Genomic DNA, 22,524 nt, shown 5'->3' on the forward strand with positions numbered 1-22,524 from the left:
TAAGAATTATAGCACACAGTCTACGCAGGCAGAATTTACGCCCTGGGGAAAGGGAGGCATAACAGTCCTTGCCTGTATGAAAATTACCATATATTAGTCTAAGCAATAGAGTTAGAATTTTGTTGATGCAGACACTCCATCTTCCATGCCCTTTCTCTGCGCCCCGCCCTTCAATCGTACTATCGTTTCTTTCTTTGAAAATTTCGTCTTTTTTTTTAAATAATGCGACAATACAGTTATCTTTCTTAAAAACCTTAAATTCAATTGATGCGACAACAATAAAAAAATTACTTACAGATAACACAATTTTTATTTTAAAAACTCCGACACATTTTATACAATATCATAAAGTACACAGTAGAAACAATACAATGCAATAAATAAAAATATTTTTAAAGTAAAAACTAAAAAAAGGAACTATATCCAAGTACTTCTCGTTCAAGATCATGTGTTTTAAACGTTTGTAGAAATCGATTTCCAACCCTTTATTTCAGTTCTAATAATATACATCTAAACACTCATCGTCATCAAGCATTCAGCTCTGAAAAGAGATAATAAATACATGAAAGATTATTATGAGGGATATAAAAGATTTGTAAATACGCTGTAAAAAATCAGGAAGCTTTTATGGTAAATATTACTGTAAAATGGAGTGTTTACAGCACAGAAAAAATAATGGTAAATTGTAAGGGCGACTTGGGATACTTGATCCCCACTTTAGTTTTCAATTTTTTTTTCTCTGCTGCAATTTTTTTTTTTTTTTTTTTTTTTTTTTTTAAGTACGTGAACAAAGGTAATTTTTTCCTCGATCTGACAGTATTTTTTTAGTTGAAATTAAACCGATAGTTTTGGTAAAATAATTTTACATACGATTAATTTGTTTACGTACTTAATTACGTAATTAACTTACGTACCAGTATAACCTTACCATAATTGTCAGGTTTCAAATCTCTACTTGATGTTTTCGGTACATTATTGGCTGTAGGATGTGGGATCATCTTTCCCCACGGATCAAGTATCCCCAGTCTCCCCTACCGAAAAAAATTAATGATTGCAGCGCCAATTGATACACCACGTGACTTACAATGCGAAGCAGATAACACCGTATTTCCCCTCATTCGATGTGTTCTAATTGGTATGGTGGTCAGCACAGCCACCAGCCAATACGTAGGTCCCGAGATCAAACCTGCTAGTTGCATGTATTAACTCTCTTTTATTCTACCGTAAAATGTTACAGTTCAATAGGATTTTACGATGAAAGTTACTGGCAACATGGATGCCAGTAACTTTTACCGTAAAATTTCAGGACGTTTTTTTGACAGTAAAACTCAGATATTTATGAAGTGGAAATGTACATATCTGTTTTTTGAAGATATGCATATAAGTTTTAGGTTATAATCTTTTGTAAATCCAGAATGTGCTGTATTTTAAGAGACATGGGATATAAATTTTATGATTTCCTTCGAATAGGATAAATCATAGAAATAGGTGTGAAAATCTCATTCATTGTGTTTAGTTCTCTTATATCTTTAATTAACTATTTCAATTGTAAGCAAGACACTAACGACATTAATTAACAAACAAAACTATCGTTTTGAAGGCAACACAAACATCCAATGCTTCAGATTTTTTTTCCTGTGGGTCACAATACTTTCAAAAACAAGACTAAACGAATGTTTTCTCTTAAATGAGTAACTCATCGGTTCTATCTCATAAACAAGAAAGTTGCTCCTTCCGTCCTAAACTAGTCGCTCTCGCTACATTTAGGTCGAAAATTTTGTCCCAAAGTAGTTACTATACTTGAATAATTTTGTACTAAATATCGAAAGCGGTGGTTTTATTATTTTATTTAAGGCTTTTTCAAAAATTTCAGGTTGTTTTGTATGCAATAACTTACCCAACATTCCCTCCTTAAATCAGTAACAAATCAATTTTATAAATCTAGGGGGTTCGCACTCTTTAGTCATGCTTCATTTTGTAAAAACTCTTCCACCAGTAATTGAAATCTTATAGCTCAGTTATTCTCTAACCGGTGCACAGTGGGGCGAAAACGCCAAAAAAGCGCTTATAAATGTTTTTTTTTTCCTATATTAAACCAATTGAGGATTAATAAATTTGCACAGGCTTAAGCAATCAGAACTGGAATTTTAGAGTCCTTCGTCCATTTAAAAACTGGAGGGAGCCTTTTGAAAGGTGAAGAACCATAAGTGCGGGAATTTACAAAAATTGCTTTTAAGCCAGTCTATAAATAAGTTTTCTTATTAAAGGCGGGTATATTTAATTTCTCTCGTGTCCAACGATAGTAATAGGATGAAAAAAATGAGCAATCGAATTCTTAAACCGAAACTCGGTTTTGATCAGCACCGAATTCAAGGGTTTTTTTTTTTTTTTTCAAAACACTCTACAAAAAAAAAAATGTCTCCTTATGTCCTCTTAGAAATTAACATTTAATAGTCATCAATGGTCTGTAGAAAGACCCTGAAAAGTAATTAGCTGCGCAAACCTGCGAACTTTGGACCCTGAGCCCAGAAAAATCGAAAAAACTCCATAATAACACGCCTGTGCAAACAAGCGAGAGAGGTTTAAAAACATTTTTAAGCGCATTTTGGCGTTTTCGCCCCACTGTGCGATGGTTCGGCGGTCAAGCACCGGATCGTAGAAAAAAATTGACCAGCAGATATTTATTTTTGTTCTTTCACGTTAAAGAAAAGAAAAAAAAGAAATCCTTACTCAATAAAAAAAAAACGAGCTGATGTGTGTGCATCACATGACGTCCTTTTACGCCAATTTAATGGTAATAGTGCATCGGAGTAAGCAAAGAAACACTTTAAATATTTTCACACCAAGTTTTTTGTGAACCTAAGCAAAGAAAACGTTTTATGCAGATAAATTTTCCCAATATTTTCAGTTTCAATGCGATTCAATGGTTGTCTTAATATGGCCAAATTGAAACCAGATAAAAAGAAAAAAACTGCCAAATTTTTCGCCAAGTTGGTGACAAAACTAGGCGACCAAAAGTTTGGTGATATATTGTCAAGTGTTTGCCAAATTATAACACAACTTGAGTTTGCATTGACATTAACAATGATTTTATCCCCAAAAAGGTGTAAAAGACCCCCTTTGGAACATCCGAATGTAACGAAAAGGAGAGGTTTACAACTAGACTCCACTAGGAGTCTACGTATCAAATTTCAACTTTCTAGGACATACCGTTTTTGAGTTATGCGAAATACATACGCACGTACACACATACGCAGATACATACGTATATACGGACGTCACGATAAAACTCGTTGTAATTAACTCGGGGGTCGTCACAATGGATACTTCGGGTGTCTGTACGTTTTTAGGCATGCATCCAAGTGTGATCTGGCAGAAAAAAAAAATAACATTCTTTTGGGGGCGAGCAAAATGAAAATTAAGGCCGATTCTTGAGTGAAAATTTTTTCGCGAATACAATACTTCCTTTTTTTGTAAAAGGAAGTAAAAAAGAAAAAAACATGATAATAATAATAATAATAACATCTTATACGTCATCATTTATGTGAAATTACTGATTACTTTTTGCAGTTTCATATGACTTTTCAGCAATGTTTATTACTTCTGTATAATTACTACAATAATTACTTAGAGAAGGGTGGCTCAAAGCGAGTAGGTTTTCGAAAAACGCTCGAAAATTGTAGTTTTGGAATTTTATTGCAACAATTTCGGTTTTATTTCCTAGCAGGGTTCTTGAACTTCAAAATAAAAAGTGATTTTTTGTATTATTTCAAACACAATATTTATTTATTATCAAACTTCACAAACATTCGAAAACCAGCTTTGCCTTACCAGTTAGCCCAAAGCGGTTCAGCTTAACTAATTGTGATTTAGTACATTTGCCAATCAAATATGAAATTATAAATGATTAAAATAATTGACTTGCTACCTGTCATTATAAAAAACATATAGAATAAAGTTGTACTTTTCCAATTTAAAGTCAAAACATTAGTTTCTAAAACATAAAGAAATAACTGATTAAATAATTATACTAATTGCCATCCTAAAAAATAACTTTTTAAAGTTGTACTTATCCTATTGAAATAGAAAATCTAAGTCAGCACACGAGTCAATAAATTATAAATATATATATATATATATATATATATATATATATATATATATATATATATATGATTAAATCCTACATCCGCTTTGCCCGAAGGCACGTACATTATTTCAATAATTATAACTTTAAATTAAAAAAAGAAACGAATGAAATGACTATCGTAGTTTGTTTCGACTAATCACAAGTTACAAAACTTTTTTTTTTTTGAAATGTATCATTTTTGAAATTTTAAATATGATTGCGCCATGTCACTTTTCTGCTGCTTCGCTGGGACTGATTAAAACTCGGGGGTGTTCATGTGAACACGACATACACTGTTAAAACTACAGGTTGCGTTTGGCACCTGTCAGGGGTGAAACGCTTGTTCACCAGCGACACCCGATAGAGATCCGAAATTGCACCCTTAACAAGGGTGAAAAACTGGCTCCCTTCACCCAACGTGCACTGTAGGTGAAGGATGGTACCCTAGGTGAGAAAAATGGCACCTTTATTGCTTCCTATAGGGATTCCCCCCCCCCGTGTTGTGTGCTTTTTTGAATACAATTGTGTTTTATTTATTTTGGTTTACATATACGAAGACATTTGATCACATTTCAACTTTCGAACATAGTTTAGAAGTGTTCATGACTTAAATTTTTTTGTTCGTGCACTAACTTTCTTATATTCACACTTGAATTGCTCGGTAATTAATATGTTGTTGACAATTTTTACTATAATCCGTACCGAAAATGAACAGGGAAGGTATTTATCAATCATTTGCCGGAACAACCAGAAATATTAGGTAACATTAGATTAGAATCATAGGAAAATAAAAGTGTTTCATAAACGTTTAAAATTTTAATCGAGCGTAACTTATCAATACTTATTATAAGATTCGATATTTGAGTATCCTTATGCGTACAAGATAAATACTAATTTAAAAGCCCTTCTTTCCAATGTCAAGTTTTCCGTCAGATTAAAAATAAAAACGAGTAGATAACTACATTCGCTTCATGCAATAATGCCTAAGAAAGATACGTTAACCAAAACACGATGTGCAACTCATGGGTCAAACGCTGAGTGAGAGAGATTTCTTTTCACGCATTTTTTTTTCTCTCTCTCTCTGCCTTTGCTGCTCTGTTCGTTTCCACTACGTAGTTATTTCATTGAGAAGAAATAGACATTGGTATATAGGCTGCTTACGTCGATGCATTTTAATTCCGGAATTAGCAATTCAATTATCAGCTGATTGAGACGATTTTATTTTTAATGTTGTTGTTGTTCAAGATAGTACTGATAGATAGTTTTAGGTAACAGTTTTCCAGGATATAAATAACAAGATATTAATTACTTACTAAGGTAAACGGAACAATAAGCAGTTGTCAACATACTTTAATCACTTTAAATATGTTCGAAAACTCTAAGAGTTACAATATGATCAAATGCCTTTACTTACGCGAGATTTCGAAGATTAATCCACGAAAGTTTCAGTTTTGTTCTTTATTCAATGTGAAAGTAAATTTCGTTGCAACTTCCTTCGTTCGCCATTCAAACTGAAGTTTTCGTTGGACGATAAGTCAGAGCACATGTGCAAGGAGTCGCTCTCCTATTGAATGGTCTTTTAACACTTTTGTTGACGTCGTTCACCCACTGAGGAACCAAAAGCACCTTAACGACACTTCCTAGCCTCTGTTTCACCCTGAGGCACCGTTTTTTCACCCTTGGGTGAAATTCTTTACCCCTGTGGCTCTCCTGGTTTTAACAGTGTACGGATGCATCGCCGATTACACACCATGGGGGGGGGGAGGGGGAGGCATACGAAGGCTTACGCGCTTTGGGCCACTCTCCCCTATCCTTTTTATACTTTAATACTATGTACCTCTTTTTTTAACAATCCTCAAATTTAAAGTTTTTTTCTTGTTTTTTAGCAAGGAAAAGATGAAAAGGAAAGTAAGAAGAAGGGAAAAAAATTTCACTGGTTTGCGAATATTTTTCCAAACCAGTTGCCGGTCCGCGGATCCAAAATGGTTGAGAAATGCTGTTCTGATTAAAATTCATTAAAATGCAAACCGGTCTTTCAGGGATCCTAATAGTAGAGTCCTTCCGGAATGTTGCGTGGATTAAGACTTAAGAACTTAAGACTGTGTGAAGTTTGGATTTTTGAAGCTGATTCGGTACTGATATATGGAAGAAACTGTTGTTAGGTAAGTGCTGTTAACCGAAAGCATAGCATTAAGTAATCTCTAAAAAAATTCAAACAAAATCATAAAATTATCAGTATCGATAATCAGTACAAAAATACTCAATACAGCAGCAAATTCGAGACAGAGGGAGTACAACTTATTTTAGTTCTTTTCGGAGGTATACGAGAAACAAAGGTATAAAAGAAACTTGAAGAATAAGAGCATCAACATGAAATACGTGAAGCATTGCCTTGCGCCAATTATAATCACACTCAAGATTACAAAAAAAAAAAAAGAAGAAGAAGAACTAATGTGGAACTATACACTATTAATATAAAATCACTAAAAGAGAAAAGCACTACGAGTGCATTAAGTAGTCTTTTAGTTATAGAGTTTTTCTCATAGTGAATTTCGTTTAAAAAAATCAATCAAAAAAAAAATCTAATTTCTTTGAATAGTAAAAGTTGTTCTTTTCCTACCGAAATCTGAAATAAATCAATAAAGAAATAAATCAATAATTTTTTTTTCTTTAACTTGAAGAAGTTTTGGTTGCTCAAAACTCTTGCAGTGGAAAATTTTCAATTTGAATTTATCAGTTTAAAAAAAAGGGGGATGTTTGTCAAGTTTTACGTTTTCGCTTATCACGGACGAAGCTTCAAGAAGATTTTCTTGAAACAAAAAATAAAATAGTAGGTTCATAGCTTCCACTTCAAGAAGTTGGTATTTTTTCGCTTAAAAAAATCAATATTGAAGCAAACCGTGAATGCCTTGCTTGTTTCAGCAACATTTTTTTCAAACAGCAGAGTTTGATGCGTAATGCTACCAAATTAGTTTAAAATTGTGCACCCTGTCATTTTCTTAAGTCACTTATTCTTAAATTGTTATAAAGTATGCTGAAATTGTTTGTGTAATAATAATACTAATAATAATAATTTTTCATTGACGAATAAATGAATAATTTGAGAAATAACATTAAAATGTATTTTACAATAATAAATAATATTTAAAATCTTACGTGAGTAAAGCGTTACTATTGAACATTTGGCAGCATCTATGGGAATTATCTTACTGGACGCCAGAGCGGCTCGTACAACCCGCCTGCGGCGGTGTACCTCGAATGTTTCGCTCCCTTCTTCGCGATTGCGGCGGGTTTTTAAACATTTGTGGCTAATCATGGCAAATGATGTGCGGTTCATTTTCTCCTTCTACGTAGAATTGGTCTTTTGTTATGTATAAGATGTTGTGCGGTAAAAGATTGAAGATACAGTGAAGGAGAATAAAAATTGCACACAATTTTCCGCGGTTGATAGCTACTTTTTTTCTGTACCATACCTAGGCTTAGGAGAAATTGTACGCCTCACACGCAAAATGTTTTTAAGTTTAGCTATGGAAATGCTTAGCATCTTTCTCTAAAAACTACATTTTTAAAATCTAAACTTGGAAATTTATTGCGAAATCGAAACAAGGATCGCGTAGTTAACATATGTATGAAAAAAGAAAAAAACTTGAAACAGATTGCTAGAGTTCGAAAGAAGTTTTGATGCATAAAGTGAAATGCAAGCATTTAACATACTTTGTTCAAAAGGGTGGGTTAAACAAGGGAGTGTTATGAGACAAAATGACTTGCCTGATAAAAATTAACTTCCTTTATTAATTTAAAAATGAATACATTCAGGCTGACTTTTTCTTTGAAATTTAAGGGTCAAAATATCCCCCTCTTCTCCCTTTCAGATGTACTTGAAAGGAAGGGTCACTTGTTTAGATATAATAATGCATAATGCAGAGGAGACTCAAATAAAAAGGAAAAAAAAAAAAGAAACACAGTGATTGCGAGTTAGTGAATCAACTAAGTTTTATGAAAATTGTTTTTGCAAGTAATAGGTAAGTTTGACAAGAAAAAAGATGGAAGAATTATCCCTTTCAACGAAATAAATTTTCAGTCCTCATTTAATTTCTGTTTACGTTGCTTGAGTTCTATTACAACGGAATTCACCGATACAACAAAAAACATTTGGGGTCTCTTCAAGATCGTTGAAACGGGCTTTCACTGTACTAGTATGAAACAATTACTGGGATGGAAAGCAAATATACATTAAAAAAAAAACTTAAAGATGAACAATTTCGATTTTTTTTTAAATTGTTTGGTTAGTTAAGTGCCAACTATCCAAACTAACAGAGAAATAAAATAAATAAGTTAACAATAGCACAGTTATTTTATAAAAAATCAAACTTAAAAAAAGGAGGGGGGGGGCTTTTTGATGTATATCAACTTTTGCTCAGTATGTAACTTAAGACTTTATACTGTAGTTTTCATTAAATGTTTTGTTTCTGTTTAGTAATAGTTAGATACATATTACAAATGCATTCTGACTTTTAAGACTAATTGACTTTACATACTTTTATTTCTGAAATTAAAAGACTATAATTTTTCAAGGATGTGAGCTATTTGTATATGAGGACACCAGGAGTTACTATTTTCCCTCTACCTTCATTTTTGAACCCGAAATCTGAAGAGGAGGATGTCAGTAACCATCTTTTTGAAATGGTATATGAAAAGAAGCCCTTTCGGATACATGCAGATCACAGGTAATAAGTTCCATAGTTTGAATTTAAAATTATCTGGCGCTCTATGTGGTATTTAGTGATTTTTTTTTCTTTATTTGTATGGCTGAAGTGGGAATAGTATGGACAGCCCATAAAAGGTATTCAACGTGCCGAATAGGCCTTTTTTGTGATTCTGACAAGTTTTCTCGTAGCTGAATCATCTTAAACTTTGTTTAAAGGATAAATTTTAGTAATTAAGTGTTTTTTAATTCTGAAGACTGTCAATCATTTAATGGATCACTAGCGGTACCTGCACGGCTTTTCCCGTAGTAGAAAATTAAAAGTTCATTTGGTTTGTCTGTATATTTATAAATAATGGATGATGAATTTCTCGCCAATTTGCTATGTTTATTTACACGCCAATGTTACGGTTCCAAGTTATGATAATTTCGTAATTTACTCTTTCACATTAAGATAATTTGCAGGGTAAAATGTTTTTAAAATTGGAATATAAAAATAACAAAATCGAATTTTCAAATTTCGTGAAAATCAGCCGAACCGTTTAGGCGCTATACGCGTCACAGAGATCCGGACAAAGATCCAGACAGAGAGACTTTCAGCTTTATTATTAATAGAGAAGAGATAAAAGTATTTGTATCTATATGATTCTCATCAAAACTGCTTCTCACTCTTTTTCTACTTAAAAATTTTACATGCAAAGTATTTTTATCTTTCATGACAATCTGTTATGTTATAAAGGCATGTGGGGGGGGGGGGAATTCAAAAGCAACGTATGAAACTCAAACGAGTATTATGGACTCTAATCCCGTTGCAAATACATGTATGTCAGAATCTTACTTTCTGAAGACGGGAAGCAAAGTTCGTTACAATTAGTAAGCATGCTACATTTATGCATGATGCTAAAAAACGTTGTAGCATTTAATATACTTTTTTTTTTCATCTGTCGCAATATTTATCTTTAACAGTGTCCCCTAAATAATGATTTAGATGAGATAAATAAGCGAATGAATTAAGAGAATCAAAATTATTTGTATCAAAAAGGAAGAATAAAGAATGTACTAAAAAACAAAGTATTGCGTGAAATTTCGGGGGATCACACTAGGTCAGCTAAATGCTAAGGCACCTAACGCAGCCCCATTAGAAAAGAAAAGACGTAGGGAAAGGTGGCCCAAAGCGGGTAGGTTAACGAAGAACGATCAAAATTTGCAGTTTTTGGCTTTTAAAAGAAACAATTTTGATTTTATTTCCTAGAAGGGATTTTGAACTTCAAAATAAAAAGTGATTGTTGCATTGTTTCAAACGCAATATTTATTTATTTTCAAAAATTACAAACACTCGAAAAACCCACTTTGCCCTACCAGGGGGCCCAAAGCGGTTAAGCCAATGGGGTAATGCGAGTAAGCTTAAGTAATTGTGATTTTTTACATTTGTCAGTAGAATAGGAAGTAATAAATGATTAAACCAATTGACTAGCTAACTGCCATTAAAAATAATATTTTAACAATAAGAAATGTGTAGACATATTTTAACTTACATTTACTCAAAATTTTTAGTAGTTTGAAATCTCTACCAGATACTCTAGAATGCTATCAATGTCCAAAGTTATATTTCTATAATGTAAGTAATAAATATTTAACTGCTGTACCTCTTGAGGAGCGGCCACTTACTTGATATTTACATCCAATTTTAGACGAAATTTATCACAATAAAAATCACATATACGATGGTCGGTCTTGATCCACGTGCAAAACAGCTGCATCATTACTAGATGGAGCTGCACGAGCGTTAGAACTTTCCGTTCCAGAAAATCTGGCCTCAGTTGAAGTATCTACAGCGTTGTTGATTAATCCTTCTTGTTCCTCACTGTAAACATCTGATGGAGGATTAGCAAACTGGACGTTTTTTGTATTTTCAGAAGTTCCATAAACCTTATGATTTTTTGTAGTAATAGATGATGCAAGAGATTTATCATCGTCTCGAACAATTATTAACTCTTCGTCTTCTTCTTTCGAACTACGCAAAATGATAATTGAAACTATTATAGCAATAGCACACAAACCTATTATTACTCCAAGTACTGAATAGGTAATAATTTTTGGATTTTTGAGGGATTTTTGCAAAAAGTTTGCTAAATCCTCATCTATAGCAAGGTCTAGATCTGCCCAGAGAATTGGGAATATTCCTTCTGTAACCTTATCAAATTGAGTAATCCCGTTTACTCTGCTAACTTCTATGTTGATTTGAAACTTGATTGAAATGTCTACCGAAATTCCAGTGACATATTCCACATCGAGATGGGAATCGTGGTCCTCAGCATTTGGATTGAGACCAACGATTGATTTTAGATAAGAAGGATCAGCCATATGAAAGTGTGGGAATGAAATAAATACCGGTGCACCAAACTGGCAGGGGCTAACGTCAAGAATTCCAGAAGGTCTTCCGGGTGTCAAGTCATAGCAGTAGTTTTCCGGATTCTCGGATCCGTTTGCAAACACTTTGTAGGAGGGTTGGAACCTTCTTGAAAGCACATCGTGATGTGTAACATCTTTAACATAGTCGAAAGTCAACGATCTACAGAAAATGGTTTGGAAAAAAGTATAAGCAGCGTCATCGTTGCTTAAAGGAGGCCCAACTTCTATGGATGTGCCATTGACCATATTACACGAATCTCCTTTCCAATAGCTTAAAGTTTCTTCTCCATTCCAATTATTAATTAAACCAGTTTGCGATGAATCTTCCTCTCCGGTAAACACTGTAAACAATCCATCATCAGTTGCATTCTTTCCATACAACCACGAAAATACTCCATCCTTGAAAGGCAAGTCTTGCTTAATTATTGGAGCGTATTTTATTATTTCATCTTTATACCCATCATACACAAGCTGCCGTATGCTTTTTGAGGTGATGATAGTTTCCTTAAAAACCCCCATACCTATCGAAAGTAGGATTCTCTCCCATATATTGTAGGTTTTTGCGATGTTCGCCGCGATGATCATAGGTCCATTCAAAGTATTTACAGTATCATCTTGACTGCCAACTGATTTTTCTGGAACAAATTGGTAAGTCCTTACTTCACGATAAGAAACTGTGCCATTGCTGTGCCACTCAGGATCCTTCTTAACCCAACTTGATTTGTAAGTGTATGGTCCAACTTGAGTCACGTTCAAAGGAGCTCCACGATTCACAAAATCATCTCCATTGGTGATGTTGAAGAAATAAAGCCTTTCATGTATTGGTAAAGGAATATCTTCCCATATTTTTGTCATCAAACTGCCTTTTACGAGGGTTGTATCATGCTTTAATTGCTTTTTGTATATAGTTGGAAATAATATTAATATTATTAACGCTGCTAATAAAATAGTTACAGAAGTCCATAAGGTAATTTTTGCACATCGTTTAGAAAAATGCGATTTCGCCATCCTGCGTTTATACGAAACACTAATGAAAACTTTCTCCTGAAATTTTTGCCGACCTGAGTTATCTTTATTGTGCTTTTAGTAGCTGATAAGGCAAATCACGAGCTAACACAGTAATCAGCAGTTTTTCGAATATGAAACACGTTATATCGGGGGGAAAGATAAGACATATCTGTCAGTTCTCGTGCTTAGTTTCATTAGTTGGAAAGTTATAAATTATTATCTTATGTAGGAAAATTTTCTTTGTGAAAATATTTTATCTGCGAGAAATATTGTAAATACCATTGATAAAAGAAACAATAGTTTTTAAAAATATTTTAAGTTTAAAAATGCAAAAGAATAAAACTCAAATATTTCGTTTTCATCGACAAAACATTTTTTTTTAAAACAACAATTTTTGATTGTCGAATTTTGATGGACTTACACCTTTTGAGGGATGCTGATAACATTTTGATCAGTTTTGAAATATTTCTGTATGTGTATATGGCAGTACATTTTGTGGGAGTTATTCAAAGAATCGAAATAAACTTTGCCCTTGGCGTACTAAATGTACCCGATGGAACTGACGCTGATTAGTTTCTGTTATCTATCTCTCCATCTGGGACACCGAAATGAAACGTTTTGTGCATTGAGCTTTATTGCTGCATCCAAGGAAGAAGCAATACAAGGATTCTAACAAAAATTGGTGCACAGGTGAACTTGAATAGGATTAGGCGCTCATTTGTTTTTGTCACCACTGGCTTGAAGGTGGATGCAGATTTAAACCCTTTTCTAGTAAAACGTGACAGATATTTCGCATAAAGTAATGAAACGACTTTAAAAATTTCTATACAACCCCCCCCCCCTCTGATAGATGGTGCTCAGTTTTTGGCACCAATCCCTCCAAGGAACGTGGTCGCAGGGTTGGCAAAAACCCGGGTTTTTTTTTAAAGAGCCGGACCCAAGCTTTTTTGGGTTTTTTAAATAAAACCCAAAAAAACACAATTAAAGCTGGGCTTTTGAAAAGAAATGTGGGGTTTTTGTCTTTTTTATGGGAGGGGGGAATGTGGGGTACTTGTAGCATATTGTAGCGTAACTATATGGGCAAAGCGAAAAAATTGTCTTGGGGTAAAAAAAAGCTGGAAAACTAGTTAAAATTCAGCGTTTTCTGAAGAAAAGTATAAAAGACGACAAAATCCAAGAATGATAAAATTTCAGATTTTTTAGTTTCTATGATTGCCAACAGTTAAGGGAAAGTTACTTCTCGAGCGATAAAAACTATTGTTCCTTTTTAATTACTACATTTTTTATTTTTTATTTAATTTTATTTTATTTATTTATTTATTTATTTATTTATTTATTTATTTATTTTTTTTTTTTGCATTTTACTTGATTTTATTTCATTTTGTTATGCAAAACTGCTGTAGAACCTCAAGTAGTTTAAATCCCTTTTTACTGAATTCCAGCTTAATCAAGACATTTCTGTGAACTGTATGTTGTCTGTTTTTCAATTTCTGTGTACAGAGTAAGAAATATTAAACTTTTTTGTAAGATAATGAAATACTGTACATCCTATTCTGTTTTCTGTCTGACTGTTTGAGAAACCTGTTAATTTCTTTAAAAAAATGCCTTGTTTATTTGAGATTTGTGACGTGTTGGTTTGCAGAAAATAATTCACCATGAAATCCTTTTAGCTACAGTAGTTTCCTCTGTACAATCTGCAAATATTGAGAAAATCATACGTGACGGGACTTAGTCAAGATAATTTGAGTTATTTATTGACCAGTTAAAGAAAAAAGTTAAATATATTTATTTAAAATCTTTGAAGTATTTTTTTAATGCCGTCAAGAGTTAAGAAATACTATTAAAGTTCAAAATTCATTTCTAATGTAAATTGTCTTTGGTAAAGAACAAGTAAAAAATAATTTTAAACTGTGAAAGTATTTATATTAATCAATTTTTTTAAAAACTTCTCAGAAAATTTAAAAAAAACCCAAAAGTGGACTAAATAATGGGTATTTTTAAATGGGTTTTTTCAAAAAAAAAAAAAAAAAACCCCATTGGGTCCAACCGAATTGGCTCCAATCCGGCCAACCCTGTCGTGGTGCAGCCAAAAAAATTTTCTCGTAAGCCTGACTGTTACCTCAAAAATTGGCATTTGGCGTCATTCACTACAAAAGACTAGCTCCCTTCGGTTATTTTTTAAATTGTGAAGTATTCACGTGAAAAACATAGAAGAGAGTTCCGTGATTTTGAAAAAAATAGCAGCTTTCTTTTTATTTTTCTGACAAATATTGCATACGGAAGCAATATAAAGTTTAAAAATCAGCAAGTAGCTCTTAAAGCCATTAATTTCAATTGGTGTCCTTTATCAATGTCAGACAACATGTTGACCCAAGCAAATGAAAGATTAATGAAGAAAGCACTGAGAAGTAAAACGACTCAAAGTAAATGAAAGCACAGATAAGATTAATAAAACAAACCTTAAAATGCACAAACCCTTTTCAGTTTACTTTCCCGTAAAAGTCAAAGAAAAAAGAAGAAAAGCATGAAAGAAGGCTTAATGCATCTTGAATACATCGGCTAAAAACAAAAAATAAATAAGATAAAATATTAATTTGAATTCTGAAATTTTTAATTCAAATTATATTTTTCGCAATCACAAGTTGCGACACGGAGCTACTCATTGGAGTTATTGTTTCTAGAAACGGCGCACGTAGGTGTATGTGTGAGTTTGTATGTGTGTGAGCGTGCATGTGTGTAGGACATGGACACCACCGACCAGGAGCAGCGGATTCCTGGGGACGGTGCTCAGGACCAGAGGCCGGTGGTGCTACGGAGGCCCCTGATCTAAGATGAAAAAGGAACCAAGCGTCACGGACGGTCAAGTAAGAACAATTAGCAATCGTGATTGCTAAAAAATTAAAATTAAAAAACCAAATTCTAAAAAATTGAATTCAAGACGTCAAAATTGAAATGAGTAGGGGATTGCAAGGAGCAGGGTGCTGAGTGTTGCGTGCTGGATACTGTTTTCGGGTAAAAAGGACTGCCCAAATTCGATAAGTCGCTCATAAAATCTTTAAAAAAAGGAAGTCTTTTACATATATATATATATATATATATATATATATATATATATATATATATATATATATATATATATATATATATATATATATATATATATATATATATATATATATATATATATATATATATATATATATATATATATATATATATATATATATATATATATATATATATATATATATATATATATATATATATATATATATATATATATATATATAGGGTTTTGAGATGGGGAAAACTTGTGTCTGTCAGTCGGTCTGTCTGTCTGCCCCCCCCCCTCCCTCTCTTATAACTTTGAGTGAATAGTCCGATTCGAACACCCTTTTTTTGTTCGGTGAAGACACTTCATTCTATATTTCACTTTTTGATTTGAACAATTGTTCATTCAAATTTTGAACAGTTCAAAAAATTTAACATTAAAGCATACCGGGAAATTCAAAGCAAATGGGTGATTCCCCAAAATCGTAACAATTTTATGTATCTGGAGCCTATCACAAGAACTCTTTGACCTAGATTTTTTTTTCTTTTTATTTTAATAGTTACAAATAACTTTTCCGATGTTATTCAGTTCTTATTGAAACAATAATCTATTTATTTTTTCTTTCAAACATTTTTGAATAACCAGAAAGTCATTCTCCTGGCGTGCCCCTATCCGTTTCTCAAATGTACTTAAATTATTTTTAAATTTTATATTAACATTCGACAAATTCAATTTGTAATACTTAAAGGTGTAAAATAACTCTTTAAAGTCATTTGATTTGTTAAATAATCAAGGTACAGCATTTTAAAGTTTTGTCCCCAATTTTTCATGTCGCTCTCTTTTACTGGAAATGAGTTCAATTATTATAGATTAAAAAAAAAAAAAAAGAAATTTTAAATCTGCTGTTCTACAACACTGTTTATTATCAAAATTTTGTTGGATCCCTTGTGAACTTGTTAATATCAAGTGCGGATTCAGACTATGGATTTGGGAGGGGACCTTTTTCAGCAATATATGCTTATGGGGGGGGGGTATATAATATTACTTATTAAAAAATAATATTGAAAATTAAAAGGCGTTCCCTGTAACGCCGAAACACGTGTCTGCTGTAATTTACAAATTTGTGCTTCTACTTACGTTGTTTGTTCTGACTTTACTATACAACTTATCCTCTGCGTCTTAACGCTTCTTATAAAAAAAATCGTGCATTACAAATTCTGCAAGTACAGTTCTCAAAAAATAATTTTAAAAACCGTTTTGCTCATTGCTGTATTCGTGTTGTTGCTTTTATATTTTAATCTTAAAATGTTCACCAACTGGTAGGGGGGTCCAGGGGTTCTCCACTGGAAAAATTTTGAAATTGTAGTCCTAAAAAGAGTTCTAGACGTTCTCTGATGAGGTTATACTGGGAGGAAAGGTTCGTTGGGGGAGGGGTCTTCGGTGAAAAATTTTAGAAATTAAAGTTTTAAAAAGCAGTTTTAGTTTGGTAAGAAATGGGACTTTTTAAGGCTTACCCTTTTTTTTTTTTTTTTTGTAGAATAGGTCTAAATTGATCACCCCGATATTTCAAAATTGAAGTTCCAAAAACGCATTACAGACAAACTTTGGTGATGTTACGAGCAATATAGTTCTGGGGCTCTTCCCAAAAAATATTTCGAAACTGAAGTCTTAGAAAACTAAGTTCTTAAGCGATATTAGTGACGAAGGATTTAAACGATCTCCCCTTAGATTTTCGGAATTGTAATTTCTTTCATTTTTAGATTTCCTACGAGAGCATTCGGACTCTTGTCCGGAAATTTTCGTAATTGTCGTCTTAAACACGTGACTGTAGACCATATTCGGTAACGTAAGGAGTTCGGCTATTTTTCAAATTTGAAGCTCCAAAAAAGCATCATTAAACGATTCTCGATGTTTTAAATCGAGGTGTGCTGCAGTCCTCCCCTGGAAATTTTTCGAAAATGAAGGCCTGAAAACGAGATTTGAGGAGCTCTTGAAAGGTTTTGGCGGGGGAAAGGATACTTCCAAAGCGTAGCATTAGGAAGATTTTCTTATTTTTAAACCGAATAAGAAAAAGAAAAAAAAAGAAAAAAAGGAAGGAGGATAAAAGAAATAGGAGGTGCGGGATGTAATTAATTGATCAATAATCTGCCACGATTGAAAATTTTCAAGGTTCTTTTCAATAGAAATCCAGATTATTTTCGCGACATTTTTTCCCTCTTATTAAAATAACTTCGTTTTCCCCAGGTACATTCTATTCTTCTCTTTCATTATAATAAATGTTTTTAAAAAAATTCTAATCTGGCTTCTGGGACGGTACCCCCTTCCCTCTCTGGTTTGTGGAAGCTTTACATATAATAATACTCTACACCAAATAAATACAAAAGACGGTTTAAACAGGTTTGTGTTCAAAGACTTATTTTAAAAGATTAGTACTGAAAAACAGATGAAAAATTTTCTTGCCCTCTGTTTTAAAACTTTTTAGGTACACGAGGGATTTTTTGGGGGGAGGGGAACATTTCCCCAGTTCCCCTCCGTGTATTCCCCTCCGCTTCCGCTGTTGTCTAATCGCTTTTCCTGGAGCCTTTCGTCAAGTTCTAAAAAACAGAAAAAAAAATTCCTGTACTCTGTTTTCTGAAGTCTTAGGATCATTTGGGATTTTTTTTTTTTTTTGGAGAACTTCCCGATCCCTCTTTGGATCCGCTTTCACAGTTCTCTCCTCGCTTTTCCTAAAGCCTTTCTTCAAGTTCAAATTTTAAAAAACGGAAGAATTTTCCTGTATTCTATTCTGAAAAAATTTAGGTACACTTGGGATTTTGGAGGGGGAACGTTCCCCTAGTTCCCCTCCCGTGGATCCGCGCCTGGTTAATATCATATGTCTGCTGTTCCTACTAATATTTTGAAGTTCAAAAATGTTTATGTAACATTTTTGTTGTCACTCTCAAGGACAACATTTTTGTTTAAATAAAAAGAACAAAATTAATTCTACTCATAGTGTGTAGTTGAATATAAGAGGTTAAAGTACAAAAAAAAAAAAAAAAACACTCATTCTTTACTTTAATTATGATCCTGAGACTACGTAGCAGGCAAGTTTTAAGGATAAATCATTCTCCTGGCGAAAAACCAAATGTCGCTCTCCTGGCATTATTTATAAAGCAGTGGTAATATATCCAGTAGAATATGATTCATTCCAATACCTTAGTTGGAAAAGTAAGATTATGATTTAAACGAGCTGATGCATCACATGACTTCCTTTTGCGCCAATTTAATGATAATAGCGCCTTGGAGTAAACAAGGAAGCACTAAATATTTTCATCCATACTTTCTCGTGAATCGAAGCAGAAAAACGCTTTACACAGATTTATTTCCCCATTATTGGCAATTTTAATGTGATACAGAGCTTAACTCTTTAAATATCACTAACATTGGCCGAATTAAAACCAAATTTAAAAATTAGAAATAAAAATCGCCAAATTTTTCACTAAGTTGGTGACAAAACTTGGCGGCAATAACTTGGCGATTTATCACCAAGTGTTTGACAAATTATAACACCACTTGAGTTAGCATTGAAATTAACAATGATTTCCCCCCCCAAAAGGTGTAAAAGATCCCCTTAGGAACAACTGAATGCAACCAAAAGGGAAGGTGCACAACTAAACTCAACTAGGAGTCTGCGTAGCAAATTTCAACTTTCTAGGACATACCGTTTTTGAGTTATGTAAGATACATACGCAATTACGCACATACGTTACATGCACACATACGCACATACATGCGTACATACCGACGTCACGAGAAAACTCGTTGTAATTTACTCGGGGATCGTCAAAATGGATATTTCAAGTGTCTGTACGTTCCTAGGCATATATCCACGTGTGGTCGGGTCGAAAAAAAAACTCAACATTCATACGGGGGTGAGCAAAATGGAAATTAAGGCCGATTTTTGAGTGAAATTTTTTTTTCCTTTTTTGTAAAAGGCAATACTTCCTTTTTTGTAAAAGGAAGTAAAAAGAAGCTGGATTTGGAAAACGATAAATAAAAAATGTAGCAGTAGCCAAATTCCACTGATTTTTCTTTCTTTTTTTCTTGATCAGACAAATCCTTCAAAAAGAAATTCGTTGGTTATACATTTTTTTAATTTTAATGTTGCTTGAATAGGTAAATGAAGTTACTTTAAATTTCAGACTTCGATAAATTAGATAACAATTTTCAAGAACTAAGTAAATACTTTTCTAAATGAAAAAAAAAAATGAAAAAATTAGAAATTACAAGCAATGGAACTTAATGTGAAAGTTGTTACTAATTTGCTTGTTTAGAATTTTAGTATAGCAATTGAAAAATACTGTTTTTTTTATTTGTTTTTTTTTTTAAATAACTGTCCATTATTCGCAGTGTAAGCTATTTAGAGTGACTAACATGGAAAAACCTGTATGGGACTCGAAGGAATGTTCGCTATTTCGGAGTCTCCGTTAAGCGAGGCTTTACATAGATTTTGTTTTGTCACACAATAAACATATTTTTAGATTTAGGTGGCAATTATTTCTTTATTACAATAGTTAAATTTTTGATAATCTTTGACGAAACTCATTTTGTCACTCTCTTGGTGCTGCTTGTCACTCTCTTATTGTACGAAAATTTGATTCCCCTCTTTTGAGGGAGGTGGCATAATCAAAATGAGTTCCCTTTTTTTTTCTCTTAATAAGTTCCTAACAAAAAGTAAGTATAATTTCTTTTCAAATTTTTTCAAGCATTTTTACTTTTTAAAAAATTGTGATTGGAAAATGTCAGGTTTTTGGAGAATCACCCAAATATAGATAGGTTCCTAACTTAAAGATGGATTTTCTTCAAACAAAATATGTTGGAAAAAAGTCTTAATGATTTTTTTTTTCAATTTAGCTATTTGAGTGTATTTTTTGAACAGTTCAAAAATTTTGTACTTCAACAACAGCACGAAAAAAAAAAATTGCCACGAATTTTGGTAGGCAACATTAAAAATCCATTCCGAAATGTAATTTGCTCTGAAATCATTAATGTTTTGATGTTTGATGATAGCCCGGCCCCCAATGGTATGAATCATTTAAGGTATTTATAAGGTATTTAGGTGAGCCATTGGCAGTGGCGCACACAGAAATTTTGCAAGGGGAGGGTCCATAGTTAAAAGTCCCATTTTCATATCATACCCCAATATGCCGTCAAACTTATTGACTTGATTTTATTGATAATTGAGAACAAAAAGAGTAAAAAATTAATTATTGAATAAATAATCAGCACTAATTAATGAAAAATATTAATAACAGATACTTAAATTACCAGAAAGCAAACGAATTTATGCAATGTATTTACTTTTATCATTGTTCATAAATGAAAACAGATGCCCAAATTCAAGTATAAGAAGCATCAAGTCTGAAGAACAAGAAAAATTTTAATTTTAACCTGTAATTACAAAACTAAAAACATTATTATTACTCTGTTTTCATTTACAGTCACCCATAGTCTGCCTCTATAGGTTTACAAAACATCGTAGAATAAAATTTAGTTTTTTAATTCACTTTTCGATTTTATTTATAACTTCCTCAGTGTGTGATGGTGACATTGCTTGAATTCAGCAGTACAAAAACACATTAAACGTTCATTATACTTAGTACTATTTAAGTATGTTTTTAGCCTTCTCAAAGTCGAGGAAGATCTCTCGCTAGTGCAATTCGTTACAAGAAATGTACACATTTTCTAAAAAATCTTTTAACAAGAGGATTTTTTTCCCTATTATTAGAACTGAAATTCTTGTTTTCTTTGTTTGGAAATATTTTGTGTATAGAGTACATAGTATCATAATCAGTTGAAATAAGAAAAATGCAAGAACTATGGGAGGGGTCCGGACCCCCTGGACCCCTCCCTTGTGTGCGCCACTGGCCATTGGTATTTAACGTTACTACTTTTGCTAAACAAAAGCAACGCAATGTATTTCTTACTTATTCTTCTTCTTTGTTTTTTTCCCTTCTTCTCTGTTTTTTTTTAATATTTTTCTAAATTTCTATAGGTCCCCCCCCCTCTTTGTTTATGTTAATCATGAACAGCCGTGCAAAACATGATATGGAGTTTTTTTTTTTTTTTTTGGAGCAGTCAAGAAAATTGCTAATTGATCTCATTTTGCCCGAATTCGACAGCTCTATTTTGTTGTCTTTGTGAACATTTCGATATTTCGATTTCTATTGCTGTTGTGATTGGTAGTTGCCGGTCACGCGATCTTTGTTAAATTATTCCTGCAAAAAACATCATATAAATTTGATTTTCAGGTTAAAATTCATCTGAAATTCATGTCCATTTTTTTGAAATAAGAGATTCAAAATGTTGTCAAGAACTTCAAGGGTTTTGGAAAATTTATCATCTTTCAAGCTTACCAAGGAAATAAATTATATCTAATATGCTATCATACCAAAGGTGAGCTTTCGTCTGTATTATATTTTAACTATAAAAAAAACATCCAAGAATGCATGACAGCTGAAAAAGTTTTTAAAATTTCTGCATACCAACGCATCCAAATTTTACGAAAACGACTCAGTTGATCCTGTAGTTATAGGGTGTTTATTTATGTTTTAAATGGCAAAATACGCCCTTAAAAGCATAAAACCTTTTAAATAAAAAAAGGGTACTTGTTAATGAAGCATTTTTTTAAATCTAAACATATTTCTTTCTGAAACTTGCACACCATGGGGTTGCTTCCAAAATTTTAAATGTATTTTATTTCTGAAAGGTCATGCTTAAGAAAATAGGATTTAATCATATTTTTAAAAATTTGACAAAATTCTTTTTTTTTAAATAATATTTTAACCGGGGTGAAGATAGGACATCATTTTTTACGCTTCTGCTCATGACATCACAAGTGATGAAATGACATTCACTGATGTTATTAGCGTAGAGCACAAATTATCAAAACCTGGCAATGCGTGAACATTTAGCTCGGCAATGGAGTAGCACGCCAAAGTTCATCACTTGTGACGTCTTAACGAAAATGCCTTATTTCCAAAATCGGACATTAAAACAAAAAATAATATTAAATAATAACTGTTGGGAAAATAAAAGTTTTTTCTGACTCCATGTTACTTTTTTTTTGCTTATTCTATCAATTTCAGTGACTAAAAGTAGTACTTTTGACTGAGGAAACAACACCATTGTGCCATTTCTATTTAATTTTACATTTTTAAAAAATATACATACTTTAGT

General features: G+C 32.7%; 1 protein-coding gene across 1 annotated transcript; it reads right to left on the minus strand.

The window, feature by feature from the left end:
* Positions 1-301: 301 nt before the first annotated feature.
* Positions 302-12,278, minus strand: LOC129235126 (scavenger receptor class B member 1-like). Its single transcript, XM_054868817.1, has 2 exons — positions 10,503-12,278; positions 302-541 (listed from the first exon to the last, which is right to left on the minus strand). The coding sequence occupies exon 1, from the start codon at positions 12,252-12,254 to the stop codon at positions 10,548-10,550; it is 1,707 nt and encodes a 568-aa protein (XP_054724792.1). The 5' UTR covers positions 12,255-12,278; the 3' UTR covers positions 302-541; positions 10,503-10,547.
* Positions 12,279-22,524: the final 10,246 nt, after the last annotated feature.

This window comes from Uloborus diversus, chromosome 2 (genome assembly GCF_026930045.1).
Source record: "Uloborus diversus isolate 005 chromosome 2, Udiv.v.3.1, whole genome shotgun sequence".
Taxonomy (NCBI): Eukaryota; Metazoa; Arthropoda; class Arachnida; order Araneae; family Uloboridae; genus Uloborus; species Uloborus diversus.